The sequence below is a fragment of the Falco punctatus genome (genome assembly GCF_963210335.1).
Source record: "Falco punctatus genome assembly, chromosome: 2".
In the NCBI taxonomy this organism is placed as follows: Eukaryota; Metazoa; Chordata; class Aves; order Falconiformes; family Falconidae; genus Falco; species Falco punctatus.
Genome location: NC_137581.1, coordinates 95,748,642 through 95,767,243, shown reverse-complemented (window position 1 = coordinate 95,767,243; position 18,602 = coordinate 95,748,642). Strand labels below are relative to the sequence as shown.

The following is an 18,602-nucleotide window of genomic DNA, read 5'->3' as shown; positions in this document are numbered from 1 at the left end:
TTGTGGGAACATGGCCCAAATTCTCATAAAGAAAAGGTCCACAAGCTCTGACATGCAATAGATATTTGAGTTTTCAGCTTGCCTAGCTATGTGACTTGTGTCTTAATTTACTGAATAAAACTAAAAAGCTGAAAGGCAAGGCCCATATGAACATATTTAAGAAAAGCTTTTTACCCCTGTCTCCACCCTCATTGAACATCTATTTCACATGGGATGAAGTTGGAGGGTTTGGGCTCCAGCCATGAGGAACTCAGCCCAGCAGCCTGTTTGCTGGGTGGAAGAATAGAGGCATTCAGCATGGCTCTCGTTGATCCAGTTATAATGGATGTACATTAACACAGTTGTGCAGTGAACAGAAACTTTCTAAGTGGAAAGGCCTGCTTCAGTGTCCTGATAGTGTGTTTGCATATTCCTGCCAAATAAACAACATCTTCTGCTGGGTGATTGGAAACAAGTGTAAAAAGTTCTGGGTATACGATGCTAACCCTTACGGTATAATCTCATCTCTACTCTAAAAAGTCTTCTCCAGTCGCTGGATCTGACATGGTTGCACAGCAAAGCCTGTGGGTGCATGGCCACCCCGAGACTCCATCTGGACCTGGGCTGAGGTTGGGAAACTCCTGGGGCTGATACGCTGCCCACCCACCTCCTTGTACAGGCTCTTGTCCTGTGCAAAACTTGCAGGGAGCAAGGGATGTGCTGTGGAGGGGTACCAGAGCCCTGGAGAGATGGAATCCCGGGGTACAGAGACAGCACGGAGCCCCAGGGCCCTCTGGGAGGGTCAGCATTGCTCCTGCTACGGCTGCACACAGCTGTGCATGGCTGACATGGACAGCAGCCATAAGGGTGAAAGTTAGGTGTACTCCTCATGGTAGCAGTTACAGTTGAGAGGTGCTTGCTGCCAGGGAGGGCCATCTCTATGGCTGCTGAGGAGGCTATAGAATAAATCCACCAAGCTGCCTACAAAGATATGAAGTGGACATTTGCCAAGGCAAAAGCATCATGATTGTGGTTCACCTTTTTTTTTCACTCGCTTCCTCCCACCAAAGAAACTTCTTAAGATTTGTTCAGAGGTAAATGTAAGGGTCAGCACAGATCAGCTTTAGGCTTTGAACACCAAGTCCAACCCTAGCCCTACACTGGACATGCAGTAGACTCTGCTACTCTTTTCTAATATGCAGCACTGCAGAGAAATGCCCTCTTTGCTATGCCTAGAAAAGTTTATAGTAACACTAGGTATTAAAAAAAAAAAAGAGAAAGAAAAAAAAGGGTGGGGATGGAACCCATTATTAAGCTGTAAATACAAATCATGTCCTGAAAACTCAAAAATTATCTAGCTCCTACAAGCTTTAAGGGGTTTATTGTGTATGTTGTGACATATCTCCACAACCAGGGAGAAGTTACCTATTTTACAACTATGAAATGAGCTTCAGTACAGAAGAGCAAGGCAAACAAACCTATGAGTGCATGACTGCAAAGCTGTGCTAAATGAATAAAATGGCTTTATGGTCTTCGATGCCCAAATGTCTTTCCTTTTCCTTTTCCAATAAGCCATATACTGCACTCAGTTCTGTCCCAGTCCACTGGATGGGGACTGATCAGACTTGACACTGGGTACCACTCACTTGTTTGAAGTAAGAATGGTCACAGAATATTTTTTTTAATCTTTTCTATGAAAAGGGACACGGTGGCTTTCTGTCTTCCCAGTATCTTCCAGTTACTTTTTTCTTACATTGCCATCTGCATCCCCAATGTTCCTTACCCATGTGCTTAAGCTAATCCCTTGTTATTGGAGGAAAGAACAACTGCATGTTCTCCCTGCCCGCTCCCTAAAACATGGAGTAGAAAATTGCCTAAGGCTAGTATGAATATTAAACCAAAAGTCTTCTGAACAGCTCTCCTTACAGGGGCATACAGACCTCTGCTCCCCCTTTCATACACAAGGCAGATCCAATGGTTCACGTGCATATGAAGGTCTGCAGGACCAAGGGGCAAAGCAGGGAAAGATTAACTAAAACCAAGACCCCCCACAACAGCCACAAATAGGACAGGCACCTCAGGCAGAGCCCAGGTGGCAGGGAGCTGAACGCTGTCCTGCTCCATCCCAGTGTGATGTGGGAGTCCCTCCAGCGCTCAGGGCTTACCTGTGGTGATGATCGGATGTCTCGTCATGGGCAGGAGTAAGGAATTTCCCTTATGAACATAGGTGTTTTTCTGGAATCCTTCCTTTCTTTTCAGCCCCTTCCCTTTGTCTTCATACCACTTTCCTTTTATTCCTACAATAGGAGTGAAACAGAAACTTCTTCTACCAGCTAGCAAGGGCTTATTTTCCAGGGGGTGACACTGCTGCCTTCCCAAGGCTCCTGAGTCAGCTTGTCCGGCTCTCAGGGGAGACCCTTTTTTGGGTGCCCAGTGGGCAGCTCCAGAGCCCGAGGCTTCCAATTTACTGCCAGCACAAAATGTGGTGTTGGTACAGCGCACCTCAAGCTTTCCCAGGCTCCCTATGCCTTAAACCACCATGGGCCATACCCACATGCCCCAACCCTTGGGGCTTTAGTGTTTCAGTGCAACACAAGCCAAAACAGCTCAGGCAACCTGGTCTCCAGCACTGAGCAACCATCCAAGGGTCCCAGGGTATGGAGGCGTCAGCGTAGATGCTGAGTACTGGGCAGGACCGTCTTCACGTGTAGTTCCCTGTCCCTGGGGAAAGGCACCAGCTTCTCAGCTAACCTCAGGTATCCACGCCTGCAGGAGGGATGTACGTGCACTACCCACCCTCCCCTCAGAAACCAGTCCAGCAGCCAGGCTCCAGGTAGCACAGGACTGCTGCTGCCTTGACCTCCAAGCCCTGTGGAGATGCAAACACTGACCCTGACAGGTTTAGTCCTTAGATCAGCCACTGCAGTTGAGCAAAACCATTACCGACAGCACAGCCTTGCAGCTCCAGAGACACCCCCTGCCCCATAACTCCCCGGGCAGATACAGTCTGCCAGCACAGGCCTCCCCCAGTGCATGATCCAGCCTGAGCATCCCCTTCCCAGGTGGATGGATAAAAGAAAATGGGAGAGGGCTAAGGAAAGCAGGACCCAAAAGCTTCATATAGTCCATTGACAAGTGATGTGCAGCTGCTGCTCTGCCCTTGGTCCCATCCACTAAGCAGGGAATGGGAGACCTAGATGAGCTTAAATATGCCTGGCATATCCCAAGAGTATTGTTAAAATCATCAGATGGCAGGAAAATACTGTGAAGGAGGGACATATTGATGGTCACTTCTTCAGTCTTGGCTAGTGCACAAGGAAGAATGCAGGAGCCGTAAGGCCAGAAGAAAAGCAGAACAAAAGGCAGTATCACTCTGTCCCAACACTTGTGTAGCAATGCCATTGCAGCAAAGTTCAAAGCTCACACATATTTTCACACTCATCTTCTCACCAGCACCAGGGATCAGACGGAATTACTTGCAGAGGCACAGAGGACAGGACACAGCAGCTAGCAGGGCCTCAACACACCTCCTGGGTTCCCTCTGGTGCTCCCACTCCCAGACCCCCCTTCTACTCTACTACACTGATCCTGGATGTTTCTAGCTGCAAATCTTGACTCTTTAAGAATGGGAAAGCCTGAAGGTTCAGAAACTGGTCTGTCAGTGGCAGTCATGAGAAAACAGCATTCATCCTCCATTGCAAACATTCTCTCTTCATCTTTATTTATTTACTTTTTTATTAGAGGCACTATTCTTTTTATAGGGGAGTCTTCCAGCTCCCCACGTCATACCACTCTCAGCTTACAGAGGTAGCAGCAATAAGGTCTAAAATAATGTTTACCCACCAACAGCTTCCATGGGAGGACACTGCTACTCCACAGCTCTCTGTTTTTGGGGTTTTTTTCTTTATTTCCCAACCTCACTGCTTTTTTCACAAAGTGACTGATAATACTGGAGCCAGGGTCTTTTTATCTTTTTCGGAAGATTTCAGAAGAGCCTCCTAACAGCTCTGAGCTCTTTCAGGTCTACAGCTCTCCCTGCTATCAGAAATCAGGCCACAGCTACACGATGTCAATACCACCCTGGGCAAAGGCAGAGTTGGTAACCTTTAGCTGGCTATTGGGAGCTATAGAAATAGCCTGTGGGTGTAAGGGAGAGTTTGTTCAGCATCTCACCCTTTTAAACCTTTTTTTAGGAGAAAAGCCAGATACTGCTTCCATATTCAACACCCAGTCTCCCTAAAGTGATTGTATGATTCTTGTCCTCAAGTGAACGGTGTGTTTTTACTTCACTAACCCTGCTTGGCAGGCTACCATGCGCATTTGTTATTTTCTGCATGAGAAAGTACTTTTGAGTCCAAGCTTTTTCCTTTCCTTTCTTTTCTTTCCTTCTTTCTTTAATTCCTTCTTTCCTTTTTCTCCCTCTCTTTTCCATCCTTCTTTGCTTCTTTTTCCTTTCTTCCTTCCTTCCTTTCTTCCTTTCTCTCCTTTCTTTCTTTTTTCTTTCTTCTTTCTCTCTTTCTTTCCTTCCTTCTTTCCTTTTTTCCTTTCTTTCTTTCTTTTTGGATGGACACTTGTCTACTCACCTCTGTGAGGTTGAAAATAGTCATGAGGGCACAGGTTGTGTTCATGATTGAAGAGTTCTTAAACTCTAAAGAAAGCTTTGATTTTTTTTGGTAACCCTTTTTCAAAGTAGACCAGATTTGGAATGTTTTTAAGATGATGCAGTAAGAATTCTTCCTTTCTAACCAGGGAGGTAAAGCACCCAAGCAGGGAGCAATCTATTGGTGATTACCAGCTGGGAGTGGTGGTTTCTGTGTTTACAAGCCACCTGGTCTGGGCAGAGGTGGTTCAGCTTCACAGGGTCCTACCTGGCCAGAGCAGCGGGGATGTCCCTGTGCCCCGACTACACAGAGGGCTTCACCAGCCAGGCAGGAGGGAGCTGGGTCTGGTCTCAGCGCCTTGCCCAGTACCTGCATGGCCCTAAGCACATCTGCACTCACCCTCCTCTCCTGGCACCTGAGCATGAAGCCCACAGCTGGACACTCGGCCACTGTCCGGCTCCTGCCTGGCAGGCAGCATTCAGTGCCCCCAGCACACATGCACAGGGAAGAGGAAGGGGCTGCTCATTGGTAGGACATGGCCAGATATTTTCTGATCTTTTTCCCAGATCTGATTTTTTTTGCCACCCCAGATTTTGAAGCAAATGCTTTTGTTTTCCAGGCCCTTGTACTTTTTTTTTTCTTTTCTTTTTTTTTTTTTTTTTTAATGTAGAGCTCATAGCTATGGTTGGAATTGGATGTAGGGAAATGGGAAAGTGTGAGCTCAGCAAAAGGAAATTGTGACCCCTCATATCCCCTTTGTTTTAGAAACACTGTTTAAAAAAGTTCTGTTTTATTTAAAAGTTTAAATACGTATTAGAAGAGTGTCCAGAGTCTGAGGCTCAAGTCCTCACACTGAGACCACAGCAACCACCCAGCTGGGGAAACTGCTCTTGCCTGCTCTAACACACCCTTTCACCCCCTCCCAGATGCAGTTCTAGAGAGAAGTGGACAAAGACAGCTCTCCTGTCCCTCCCTCTGCAATCCTAAAACTCCAGTGGCAAAGACATTTGCTTACATAGCAGCAGAGGAAAGAGAATTAACCCCCATCTTTCACAAGGAAGGTTCTATCTGCCTGTCTCCTTTTGCAGGTCCCACTTTGGATTCAGCACAAGCCTCTTCCCCCATATATTTCTAAAATGCCCAAATTGGGTTGCTTTCATAAATCTCATGTTAATTTTTTAATTTGCTGAAAAAATTAATTGAATCTTGGTCCCATTCCTGAACACCTTTAGATCAGCTGGAAACAGAATTTTCAGTGTATAAATAAATCCCATTAAAAAAAAAAAAAAAAAAAAAAGGCAACACCCCCACCCACCCCCCACCCCCCGCAATTCCAGACCACGTAGTGCTCTCTCCCTCACTTTCCAAAAAGCCTGGATTTCTTACAGCACCCACAGAGCTGAGCACGCCACCTCCTTCTGCCGGCTGCCTTCCCAAGCCCCCAGGAGCAGCACCGTCTCTGCCAGCCCCACCAGTCCCAGGTTCTCCCAGGAGCCCAGGGGATAGCACAACATGGCCAAGGCCTCTGGATAAGTTTCGCTTTTCCCAGGAGCTGGAAAGGTGTGCTGAACAAGTTGCTTTCACTAGGCTGCAAGAACTTGTTGGCATTAGACAATGGTGTTATTAAATGCTCCTTCTAACTGTTGCCATGATCGCCATCCATTTTCTATTTTACCAGACCCGTAGGGTGAGATTCATTCAGCCAGACTTGAAAGGCTACTATAGACAGCTCTTTACTTGGGGCAACTTATTTAGGCTTCCTTTATACAGGCACTGGAAAGAAACAGGCTTTCCTAGTGACCAGCCCTTCAAAGGGGACCGTCCTTCTAAGAAAGGCTCAAGTAGGCCGTACGGATGGTGGCACAGAAATATCTCGCTCTCTCCACTGAATCAAAAAGGGAGCTTGTGAGTGACTTTTCCAGATGTAGAAACCACCTTTGGAGATACTTTAAATTTCAGAAAAATTAGATGAATGCTGCTCTGACAGATCATGCTTTTTATGACCCAGCACTCTGGGTGTCTACATGCCTTGAACAGCTCTGCAGTCTCCGCAGCACTGTCCGGACACCGAGAACCTTCCCCTAAAGCGACTGTAGCACAGCAGTAGTTCGCTATTCTCAGTGATGTTGTAAAACGGCTTACTGATGTCAAGACACCCTTTAATGCAACTGAGAACCATTTCCACTGCTTTGCAGTTCTGTGGGGTTACAGCATCACACAATAGAGCTACTTTTTTTTTTTTTTTTTTTTTTAATATAAATGAATGCCAAGAGAAGGGAGAGACAAAACGAGGGAGCAAGGTGAGGCTCAGACATCCCGTGTGTTTTCCCGAGGAGGAAGAATTCCCTGACCCTCTGCCAGACCCGCACTACAGAACAAGATGGTGCTCCATAAAGGCTGGAATTGAGGTTTTTGACCTCAACCGATGCCTGTGAAACAGCAAACCCAGTAACAAGACAGGGCGCCCCTCTGCCCAGACCATACGACCACAAATCCCAGTCCATTGATCCGCATAATTTCAACAGCAGAGAAGTTCTGAGTGGCATTAATCTAAGTCATGGTAACAGCCTAGATTCCTGATGTAGACAGCAGAGTACTTGAGGGATTTCAAGCACCCAAGCCAGCTGTCGGATTGGCTCAGGTCTGTCACACAGAGCCACTCTCAAGTGCTTGGCCGGGCTCTTGCCTACCTGTTGAAGCAGCAAGCCCCGCAGCTGCACCGGTAGCTTCAACAGGGCTAACTGCAGGCTGCTGCCAGAGGAGGTGGCCAGTCCCACCATCCTCTCCCCCACCTCTGACCCTGCCACTTCTCCTCCCCTGTGCCTACCACTTGTAAAAACCACTGAGCTACTTGAATTTTATGTGTTCCTTGTACAGGGCAAGTTTCAGCCAGAGCAACAAGTCCCAGGATTCCTCCCACCACTCCAAGAGCCGCTGTAAGGGATGGGATAGGAGGCTGGTGAAGAAGGAGAAGGTGCAACTTACCCCTCAGCAGGGGAGCATGGTCTTGGAATGGGTGAGTCCACTGTGGAACCACATCTTGTTTTAAAAGATGGCAGCAACAGTAATTTTTAAAGTAATATTTTAAAGTCTGAGCTTTTCCTTTTTCCCGTTGGCTCGGAGGTTCCCTGTCACATTTGGCTTGTATCTGGAGCTGCGCCGATTCCTCTAATTTTTTTGTCTCTGCAATAGAAAAGAGAAGAGTAGCCCCTGCCCTGCGAGCAATACGCAGGCACCCCATCCTCGGGGCACCCACATCTCACCTCTCCTGGGCTCACCTGTGAGTGCAGCACACTCCTCCCAGCTCTCCCCCAACATGGAAAAGAGGTTGTTTTTCCAGTCCTAGGTAAGAACCAGCATAGTGCAATAGGGAGTGATGGGAGGGAACTGAGCTGCAGGAGTTTGCCCTGAGGCCTCGAGACCTCAGGGAAGAGACCTTCTCTACCACGCTCTTTACTGAAGCAGAGGCCCGTAACCCTTTTGCTACAACAGGAATCCTGCTTCCAAAGTCAGAGAAAAGGCTCTGATATCCCCACACTACAGACTCTTCCCGTAAGAGGAATATTAAGGGCAGTACAAAAGCATGTGTCATAGGATGAAAAACATCATGGAGATCTAAAATGGAATAGCCCACACAGATCTATCAGCTAACATAAACCCAGAAACCACCTCTCATGGCTACATTTCTTCTGAAATACCAAAAAAAAAAAAAAAAAAAAAAAAAAAAAAAAAGAGACATCAAAAGAAATTATGTCACCGATTTCAACCTGGAAAGAGGTGTAACTAAAAATTACTACATTGTTAACCTGCTCATTACAATTTTGCTCTGTCCTGTTCAAATGAAAATAAGGGACAGAAACAATGTAATCTTGGCAAGTGTTACTTTAATTCATCAGAATTTATTCTATATCTCTCTTCTTCCAAGCAATTATATATCAAAATGTGTGCAGACAAGGTTGTCCTCCAGCAGTGGCCTTGTTTTTTGTCCTCCATTTTCACATAAACTCCATATAGATGGTAGTATAGACATATATGCACAGAGAGAGGTACTGGCAAAAAGCAAGCTCTTTACATCTTTCACTAAAAATGTTAAAAATGTGCAGATGCTTCTGTATTTAGAAAGGGATTTATAATGAAGAGATGGACATCTAGTGAATAGAGTTATCTTCTGCAGCAGGATTTATGACACGGCTGGTTTTGAGGACTGTTAGGGAGCTTTACTTTCCCGTAGCAAATCTGTATCAAGGCTGAGATAATCCTTAGACTAGATCAAATAGTGAAGATTGGTCATGAGAGCTCATTTTTGTCCTTCTTTATATTCCACTCTTTTTAATTTGGGGTGGGACCTTTTTTTGGTAATAAATTGACACAGAGCTGCTGCAACAGGCTACATGCAAGAACCTTTTCCTATCAAGTCTCATATCAAGATAGTATTTGGAAAAGCCTTGCAACCATCAGGAGAACTGAGATTCAGTCTGAATGCAGTATTTGTAAAAAGAGCCTGACAGTGCTACAACAGTCAAAGGCCAAATCCTGCCCCTTTCTACTTGCGTTGGTGCTTTTATCTTATAACTTTCCTTGGGAAATGGAGCTATGATGGGCAGACTGTTTATATGATGGATTTTAAGCCTAAAACTCAAGTAAAACCTTGAATCTTGTATATTTAAGTCTTACTTGAAAGTGGTCCTTAAGCTCCTAAGCCTTTTAGATGTTCCAATTCTCCTCCCCATCCCTCTAGGTGAGGGGGAGTGAGCAAGCAGCTGTGTGGTGCCAGGTTGCCGGCTGGGGTTAAACCACGACATGCACAGAGATACTCAAGAATGTAATAAAAATACATTAATTTTTGCATAAACCTTACCTCAAAAAAAGGAGCAAAAAATATGCTCAGTGTTTTGCTTAGCTTTTTATTCTGTCATTATGGCACAAGAAAGAACTTAAAGACAACATCACTGAATAAGTCTCCAACTTCATTAAAATTAAGACTAATATGTTTTATAAAATTCTTTTTATATGATACACTTTCCCTTATCAAGTGATAACTTTCTCTAGAATACTGAAGTACATTGCCACCTGCTGGCCATAAACAATTTTGCAATTTAAAAACACCAGAACGTGTATAAAACAGCAACATTTAACAACGCAACATACAGTTACTGAAGAAATACTATTGACCCAGACTTTGGCACAATATTTATAGAAATGCAGCTGTGACCGTCTCCAAATTCCATGTTCCTTTCTGAAACTCTGTGTGACTCCCTTTCATAGGTCTGTCTGCATTATTACTTTCTTTCTCTAACTTTCTTAATGCTGAAGCTTTGTTATGTCGAAGGAAAAGCCATATCCTTTCTTAGTTGTTACACACCTCAATTTATTGGGTTTGGGTTTCTAAAATTTGGATTCCAGTTTATTGTTTCAGAACAATACATAAAATCATACATTTATAAATATATATATTATATCCTGTATACATAACATCGGTTTTCCTCTAGAATGGCAGGGCAGACCTTTGCACTACATCCTTAGTTGGTTTAGGCACGGTCTTGCTCTTAGTTGATTCTCTGAGCTGCTTTCTACCAGAATCTAAAAAAATATTTGTACAATCTTGTATCAAATTTTAATTTTGTTTGCAAATATATTTATAAGAAAAAAATATTTGGTATTTTCCCCTCTAAGCTCACTACTACCCTTATAAAATATATGGCTTTTCATGTTCCACTCTATTTTAGTGTTTTTTTCAATAGGCAGTGAAGAGGAACAACTTCCCCCTTTTAACAGGGTGGGGTTTTTTATATAAGCACAGAAACCAGCTTGTGCACTTTCTATAGAATTCCAATGCATATCACGGTAATGTAAGTGCAGTGATTTTTTTAAAAAAAGCAGTCATGATTGATTGACATCTGTATATGAAAACATAATATATGATTATCATACAATACCCATTACAGAATATACAATCATCAAAACTGCAGATATATAAATACAATTTTAGCAACATCAAAGCAAGCTTTATCTTATACACAGAGTATGCATACAGAGTTAGACTAAAATTTGCATCTTGTTTTTTCTCAAAAGCTTGCTGAAAAACAGGAACATACTGTATTTGTAAATGGACTGCCTGACAGTGCTGTTAAAGAAATTAAAGTGAACAAAGTTTAAAAAAACGTATATGCAATTCAGTTGGTATAAAACAAACAAGCCCTCCCCATTTTCCACTGTCACTGTTGTTTTCCTATGAGACGGAGGCATAGGTATGAGTGGTGGTTCTGCCGAGTCTGATCATACAAGAGTTTCTGGGAGGGCATCAGGGTTGTCAGCTGACAATAGCTCCCAAATTTGCCACCTCTCCCTTTGCCAATCATGCCAGTCTGCCTCGGAAACATTTTTACTGTTCTGACTGTGAGGTGCCATGGAATGGATGTGACCCGCTTGGGTGTGCAGCGCTGGCTGCTCCTGCCTGGAGGTGGCCTGGTCAGGGTCTTTGGCTGGCGGTCCTCCAGCTGCTCTTGTCCCTGAACTTTTTTCTTGGCGTTGAAGTCTCCACAAAGAGTGCAACGTTGAAGAAACGCTCGATCGTTGTGACAATGCAGAGCTTGTTTTCGCTGGGCCCGGGTAGGGTGGTGGTGGCCGCTCTTTTCTGTAGGAGGGCTTGGCTGTGCTTTGAGAACAACCTGCGTTTGAGTCACGATCACTGAGGTCCTCCACACTGCTTAAAGTCAAGTGCTGCTCCGACTTCGAGTGTGACAGGTCTGAACTCCTACTGCCAACTTCCATTTGTGGGTTACTGCACACCCGAGACACCGCGGGATGGAGCTGACACTCAGGAATGGCAGCAGTCGTCTGGCTCCTTCGCATGACCTGCCTGCCAGTGTCCAACTCGGAGGAGCTGCCCTGCCACCGAGGAGAATACATGGCGAGGTTCCCCTGGGAAAGAAAGCACTGTCCAGGTCGCAGCAAGCTGCTTTCATAAATGTTCCCATAAGAACCTGAGGGCCAAGTCAGAAAGACATCAGTCTGCATAATCATTTACGTGACATTTAATAAGTTACTGTTTTTCCCCTGCATCACGCTGTAGAAGAGGGATGGGATTTTTTCTCATCAGGCGATGCAACTGAAGGTGCATCAGCCTCACCACCAGCTGAGCATGGGGACACAGGGCAGCAGCCCTACATCTTTCTGAACCATGTCTAATATATTACTCAGCGATTCATACTTTGCTCTGACATAAAGCCTTGCAGCACTTGACATCCTTCAAATGCTTGAAAAGCAGGGCTGTGTTTTAGTCTCACAGTTCCTCTGTGAGGCAGGTGCAGATGGGAGAAAAACACAGGCAGGACAGGTCAGGGACTTGCTGGACCCATGCCACCCAGCAGCAGGGTCAACACCCAGGGCTGCCAACCTCACAGCTCGTGCTTCTGCCACTGTGGCAGCCACTCTCAAATCCCCACTGGCTGTCCACTTCCAATGATTTTTAGAAGAACATAAAACTATTTTTTTAATTAATTTAAAAATTATCTTGTGATGGTTTGAAATGTCGCCACATTTGTATAACCACTGTGCTCCTCTGTATTTTATTGAACAGTCACTTTTTAAAAGTTCGACTTGGGACAATTTGAATTATCCTACTGGTTTCACTGCGATTTCTCAAACCCAAGAAACTGTTTTATGTCTTTGCTAGATTTTGGCTTAAAACTTGAGAAATAACTGACCTGTCACTGCTGGATCTTTGCAGCCACTTTTCAGCGTTGAATGCCAGGTGCCCCAGATATCAAAATGATCTTCGGAAACACCTAAATAGCAGTAAGACCAGGAAGATGATGATGATGAATTGTTCCTCTTACAGCCATTATTTAGAATCATACAAATGGAACAGTAAAACCTTATGTAAGGTATCAGAGCTGCTAACATATACTAGCATCTGACTTACCATACACCTAACACAAACATCTCAAATGTACTTGTTCAGTTACTTGCTGTTTCAGGCTCAGCTCCTGTAACAGATTCAGTAAACTCTGTACTGGCGGGATGCCAGAGTTTGCTGAGAAAGTGGAATTTCCCAGGAGACCTCTGCCTTACTGAAGTCAGTTGGAGAATTTGCACAAGAACAGGAGGATTTGGTCAACAGAAGGTAGCCCTTGTGCTTTTTTATGGAAAGAATGGCAAAGCTTCCTCAGGCAGCCCCAGCCCCAGGTGTCACTGTAAGGCACGCTCTATCAACCTGCAGCATCCCTCGGGTCTTATGCAAAAGTGCTGTCACAGAACAGAGATTTAATGAAATGTGCGCATCAGGCATTGTGGTGGGTTATAACAGTTTCATCCTTTTTTCTGACTCCATCTGGCAGTAAAGGAATTTCCTAACTGGTCATGGTCCAGTATCGTTGTGATACATAGTCCAAAAGACGGTTAATATGATAAAACTTAATGTAATTTCCTGTTCATAACTTGATAGAAATCTGACCAAATTTTGAAACCTATTCAGAAATTCAGATGCTGAATACAGAAGATAAATGCCCATTGGCATTTATAAAGCATATAATTGCAATAATAGTCCAAATCTCATTAATTCCAAGGGGAATTAAGTGCCTAACTAGTACCTCTGAAACAGCTTTAAAAATACCACCAAACAGTTATCTGCACCCCTGAGCACTGAAAGTTCTTAAAGTTTGGCTCATTAAATATGCTCTTCCTGAATGTAAATTATTTAAAAAAAATACTTCTAAATGAAACACATCTTGAAGTGCTGGTGAGTTATCAGTTTAAACCACAGATCTTTACAGAAGAAATAATTCAGGTGTGCGCTCCCTAGATAGCTTTGAAAATTATGGATTCCTGCACTCGTATTGCTAGGTATGTAATTGGTAGCAGATGTAATACTGTGCAGATCAGCTGTGTTCTCCAGCGAGAGGGTGCTGAAGAAAATTTGTAGCTTGACATCTTAAAGTCTCAGATTTTTCCAAGGTCCAGACCACAACCTTGCAGGTATTAATGGAGCAGAACTTGAAATACCTATTTCTATTTTCCTAAATAATATCTCCAAGTTTTGATAAATGCCATACCAAGAGCATCCCCGACAGCTGGCTGAGCTAAGGAGGAGGGCTGAGCACAGACCCTTTGGGCTCAACACAACAAATGTTAGTCAGTCATTTTTTGTAAGGTTATTTATACTATTGTCCTTCAAATCCTGGTAGCTGATAATACAAAAATGACACTTTTTCAGTTGCTCCAGAACCTCCCATCGGTCACTGAGGAAGAGGAAAATGAGCAGGACGTACTCTACCTTTTCCAGCCTGTGATGCAGAAGAATTCTCCTTTGTCTTAGGCTGCAAATGTCCAACCAGCGTGTACTGTTCGGGTACCTTGTACAGCTTATCTGGGCTGTGGGCAACCTCTTCTGGCATTGCCATCAGCGAACGCTCCGAGAGTACCGGGGAGTTGTTGTCATAAGGGGAGACGTCTCCGCTTGAAGCTTTATTGGAGTCCGTGGAAGAATGTCTTCCTCCTGTGGAGTAGGAACCTTCTGACCGCAGCATCTCAGGGCTCCTGAGAAATTTTGATAAACAAACTACTGTTAATAAAAAATGCTTTATGTTCACAGCTACATACGAGTTGTATGTAATAAAAATAAAATCAAATACAGAAGTATGACCACAGCTGCTGAAATGAAAACACTTCAGAAGCAGTACAGAGGTGAATTTTCTATGAGTAAAACTTTTGCCATGAAGTGGCCAGCAGAGGCCACTAAAAATCAAAAGATGCTGCTGTCAAGGAAGAAAACAACAAAAACCACACAACCGTACAATTCACCACAGGAAATTAAACAGTGAATCAATTCCTTATGTTACCTTGACAATTTAGCTTGTTGCAAGAGTAAATCTGAGGGCATGATAGGAAAGATTAGTTTGATGCTAAACAGTATGCTAAAATCACTTCTTCCACTCTGAGCACTACACAGTCAGAGAAATCAAAAAAACTCCTTAGCTTGTCTCTCACGCTGTAAGGATGCTCTTCTAGAGCCATCAGAAGGTAAATATTCTACAGGGGACAAAAAGATGTATCTACTGTACTTCTGATTGGCTCTGCTGATAACTTCTACGTCTTTTACCTTTTCACCTTTACGTCACCAAAAGCATGGTCTGCATTTAATTTTGACAAAAGAAGGCGAACAACCTCCCCATAAAGTACAGCCAAGGCTCAGAGAGACAGCTCTCTTTTTGAAACATGCTGGGAACATTGAGGGAGACTTTTTGAAACGTTAAGATTTTACTACACAGATAAGAGGCAGGTCCACGAGTCACTGAACCTCCCAAAGAATATAGAGAAATATTCTGTAAACAAACAATAGTTTTTTCCTGTTGGCACTCCCTAATTTATATTTCTATTACTCATTCTTCATTTCTCTGCACTTTGATCTTTGTTTCTTAGATGCTTATCTTTCGCTTCTCTTGAGTCAAACACTACTCACAGTGACCTCACGTTAATATCTGCCCTAATTGACTATGATATGACAGCGGCTTATTCTTGTAAATGTGGACTGAAAATGGTTGGCTCTTCTCAGAGTAAAATCCAAAGAGAGCTTGAACTCAGTAAGCAGCCAAAGCACATTGCTTGTTATGGAACAACAACCCTCTTTCCAGACAAATGAAATAAAACTGAAGAAAGAAAATAAAGAAAACACACAGTAGTAAGACAGGCTAGCCACAGCACACTAAATATTAATACAGAAATAATGAAAAAAACACCACTTTCAAGCTGTTCGGGTTTTCTTCCTGGCTGATTTACACATTGCACGTCCCAAAATGTAAAATATATAAATCAACATCATGATTACTATTTGATTCAATATGCCTTCCTTTCCCCCAATGTAAGAGCAATCATAAAGCTTTGGGAATGGATCAAATAAATTTCCTCCTTGGTAACTCCCAGCAAGAAATCCATCCCTGAACTGGTCCTGAACATTAACTGGGGCAAACTCAAAACCCCAGAGCTGCCATTTGGCAAAGTACTGCTGTCCCAGGCTTCCTAATGTGCTTGATACGGTAATGTTGGGGAATTATTAAAAAACAAACAACAACAACAAAAAGTAAATCATGCCCCAATTATGTAACTTCCTATCTCAACTTCTACTCTGAAGATGAGTCCAGTATAAATTACACTAATCAGAAACAGCCACACACTGAAGATTTCTTGTCTTTTAAGTACGTACAATTCTATCACAAATCTTTTTTTCTCTTTTTATCTCCCTTACTCCTTTCTTTCTGCCCTCCTAGGTTCTAAAAAAGCTTGTACAGTGAGTGTGAGTTAAGATTAGGTTTAAGCAATGTCTTGGCAATTTTAGAAGAACCAGAAATACCTGAGAGAAAAAGGGAGAAATGTTGGATATATGTAGGTATCCTATGATCAAATAGGTCTTTCCAGCTTTCCAGGCTGAATGTCATCTAAACCTCACCCTGCTAGCATACAGACATACTTAGCAGTGACACCAATAAGGCTTATTGCACGTAAATCTTTGCAGGATCAAAACCTAATTGTGTTACACAGGATAAAGAGAGAGGTATACCACCACTTAGCCATGGCAAGGTAACACAAGGAATAAGGGAAACAGAAATGGAAATGAAAGAATGTGACAACATAAACTCGAGCTTTGTGAAACACTGATTTCATGTCTTACCTTGAATGATCTGTTATAGTCTATCTCTTCTCAAGACAGAGATCCTGATAAAAATTTACTTGAATGGAAACTGTCAAGTCTTTGGAAAGATCCAAATGTTCATGTGTTTAAGCTCATTTACAGTTTCTGCTAGTAAGCCCACACAATTTTATATATATAATGTCACTTCCAAATTTGTTTAGAAAAAATAGTTTTAAAAATCAAAGAAAATTCCAGTGGACTCTGCCAATCTTACTACAAAAAACTATCAAAATGGATTGAATGCTTTAAAGTTGGAAATTGTTCTCATACATTTGCAGCTTCACCATGCTCTTCATGAACAAAATAAAACACAACTTCCAGAAGACTTTGGCTTGCATCTTTCCAAATAAAGAATGAATTCTCACATATTCCTTAAAACAAAACTTTTGCATCTGTTTGCCTTATGGTTAGAGTTCAGTAGCAAATGGATGTTCACTAAAATTCAAACTTCATCTTTCCCTGCATAGCTGTGAAATTCTCTATCCACATGCTGGGTAGAAACTAAATCAGGAGGCAAACATAAATACTGCACAAAGTACCCACTAGCCTAGACGCAGTCTGTGAATAGGGGCAGATTACAGTGTCCACAAAGAGTAATAGAAGATTATGTACTATCAAATGTGAGAAATGGAAAGGCAAGTGAAGCATTTCCTAGCGGTTATGAACTACATTAAGGAAAAGATTTAAAAAGTGGTTACATACAAACTGAAACTGCAGAAGGAACCTATGTTCCTTCTGCCACATGTGTTCAAAAACACTATTTTTGATTCCAAAACAAAAATCAACTACACTATAAAGGAGTCTTGGGCTTTCCTTTTTAACTAGCATTAACTTCTGAACTGATGTTATCCACCAGAGTCTACTTGCATGGGTGAACTGGAAAAATGTTAACAATAATGACTTCTACCAGGGATATTCCTTCCTACTTTCCTACAGGTATCAAGAACAGGAAATCCCTTCCTGGTTTTGGCAGAAATCCTTTTCTGTTATACCTTAAAGCTTCTGAGTGGGAAAACAATTATGTTTTACAAGAGGTAAATCATACAGTGATGGTTTGGCAGCATGTGCAGTAGTAATTCCCACCCACATCTGAGCAACACAGGTACCACTAACAAAACAGATTATTATGGGACTATGATGTGGTTGCTACTGTCATGCAGGGTAGAGGACTCAGTGATTCAAGGAGCCTGCGCAGCTTTGAAAACTGCATTTATGCATACTGTATGGCCTATTGTATGGCTTCGTCTTTGTGCCACAGGTTAGGATGGATTAAAACCCATCATCACAGAAATTTGAAAATTTTGCAACTTTGAAACTCATTTACGCTAAAAGGACCACTAACCATGATAAGCAGTAAATAATTGTAAGAAACATATTTTATTTTTGTGTTAAAGATGTTTCATCTTACAGCTGGAAACCTCAAATTCCATTGTCATCAAGCCAACATACAAAAAAGTTGGGAAGTCATCCACAAAAGCACACTTCAAAATTGCTGCCAATGGTAATTAGTGCTTTACCATGAAGAACTCCCACAAATTCCCTGAAACACCATTCATGATGCTCAGCTCTTAAGAGAACTGAAAGATGAGGATCATCTGAATTGTTGTCCTCTGGGGAGGAAAAGAGACTGCATTTTCTCTGTTAGATCAGAGCGAAGAAAGCATTTGTAATGACATCAAAAGCAGAAATGTGAGGGCAATTGCAGAAGCAGGACCTTCAGAGTGATTAATATGACATTAAAGTCTTGACATTGACTCCATACTCTACGCTATGCAGCCAACTAGCTTTTCTGACAAAGATTGTCTCAAGAATATGTAAAGTTTTCTGTTCCATGGATCTAAATTTAGATCTTGAGTACATGACCAGGAAATTTCCAAGAGTAGTAAGGATGTATTCTGGAGGCTCATTTTTATCAAATCAAGACAAACATCTTCTTGTTGTCTGCTGCCGCACATTTCTTACAGGAAAAATAACCAACAAATACAAGCCTCAAAATGGAGATTAAGTTCTGAAATAAATTAATCTCTTAAGAGCATCACACTCCTAGTAGTAACATTAAGCAATATTCCCTCTAATTCCCTGGAATATCTTAACAAAGAAGTTGCAATCACAGTGAAAACATCTCATTAACATTAAGAATAAATAACTTACATGATAGCAGAGTAGAAGAAAAATGACAGTAAATTTTTGCCTATCTCAGTGAAATTTCATCTGCCAGTTACTGAAAATAGAGTAAATTGGTACTAGTGCTCCTATTTGGTTTCATAATGTTTTCTTACAAAACCCCTTTTGTCAGTCGTGACCAGCTTTGTACAAAAGACCCATTTTCTCCTGTA

At 42.6% G+C, this 18,602-nt stretch overlaps 1 protein-coding gene across 8 annotated transcripts in view; it reads right to left on the bottom strand.

The window, feature by feature from the left end:
• Nucleotides 1-5,134: 5,134 nt before the first annotated feature.
• ARHGAP6 (Rho GTPase activating protein 6) overlaps nucleotides 5,135-18,602 on the bottom strand; it is a 344,557-nt gene continuing 331,089 nt past the window's right edge. For all 8 annotated transcript variants that reach the window (XM_080376884.1, XM_080376885.1, XM_080376887.1 and 5 more), the window contains 3 exons: nucleotides 13,855-14,117; nucleotides 12,287-12,367; nucleotides 5,135-11,563 (listed from right to left, as the gene is read on the bottom strand). In XM_080376884.1, coding sequence (XP_080233010.1) covers nucleotides 10,857-11,563; nucleotides 12,287-12,367; nucleotides 13,855-14,117 — 1,051 coding nt within the window. In that variant the 3' untranslated portion in view covers nucleotides 5,135-10,856. The remainder of the gene's footprint in view (nucleotides 11,564-12,286; nucleotides 12,368-13,854; nucleotides 14,118-18,602) is intronic.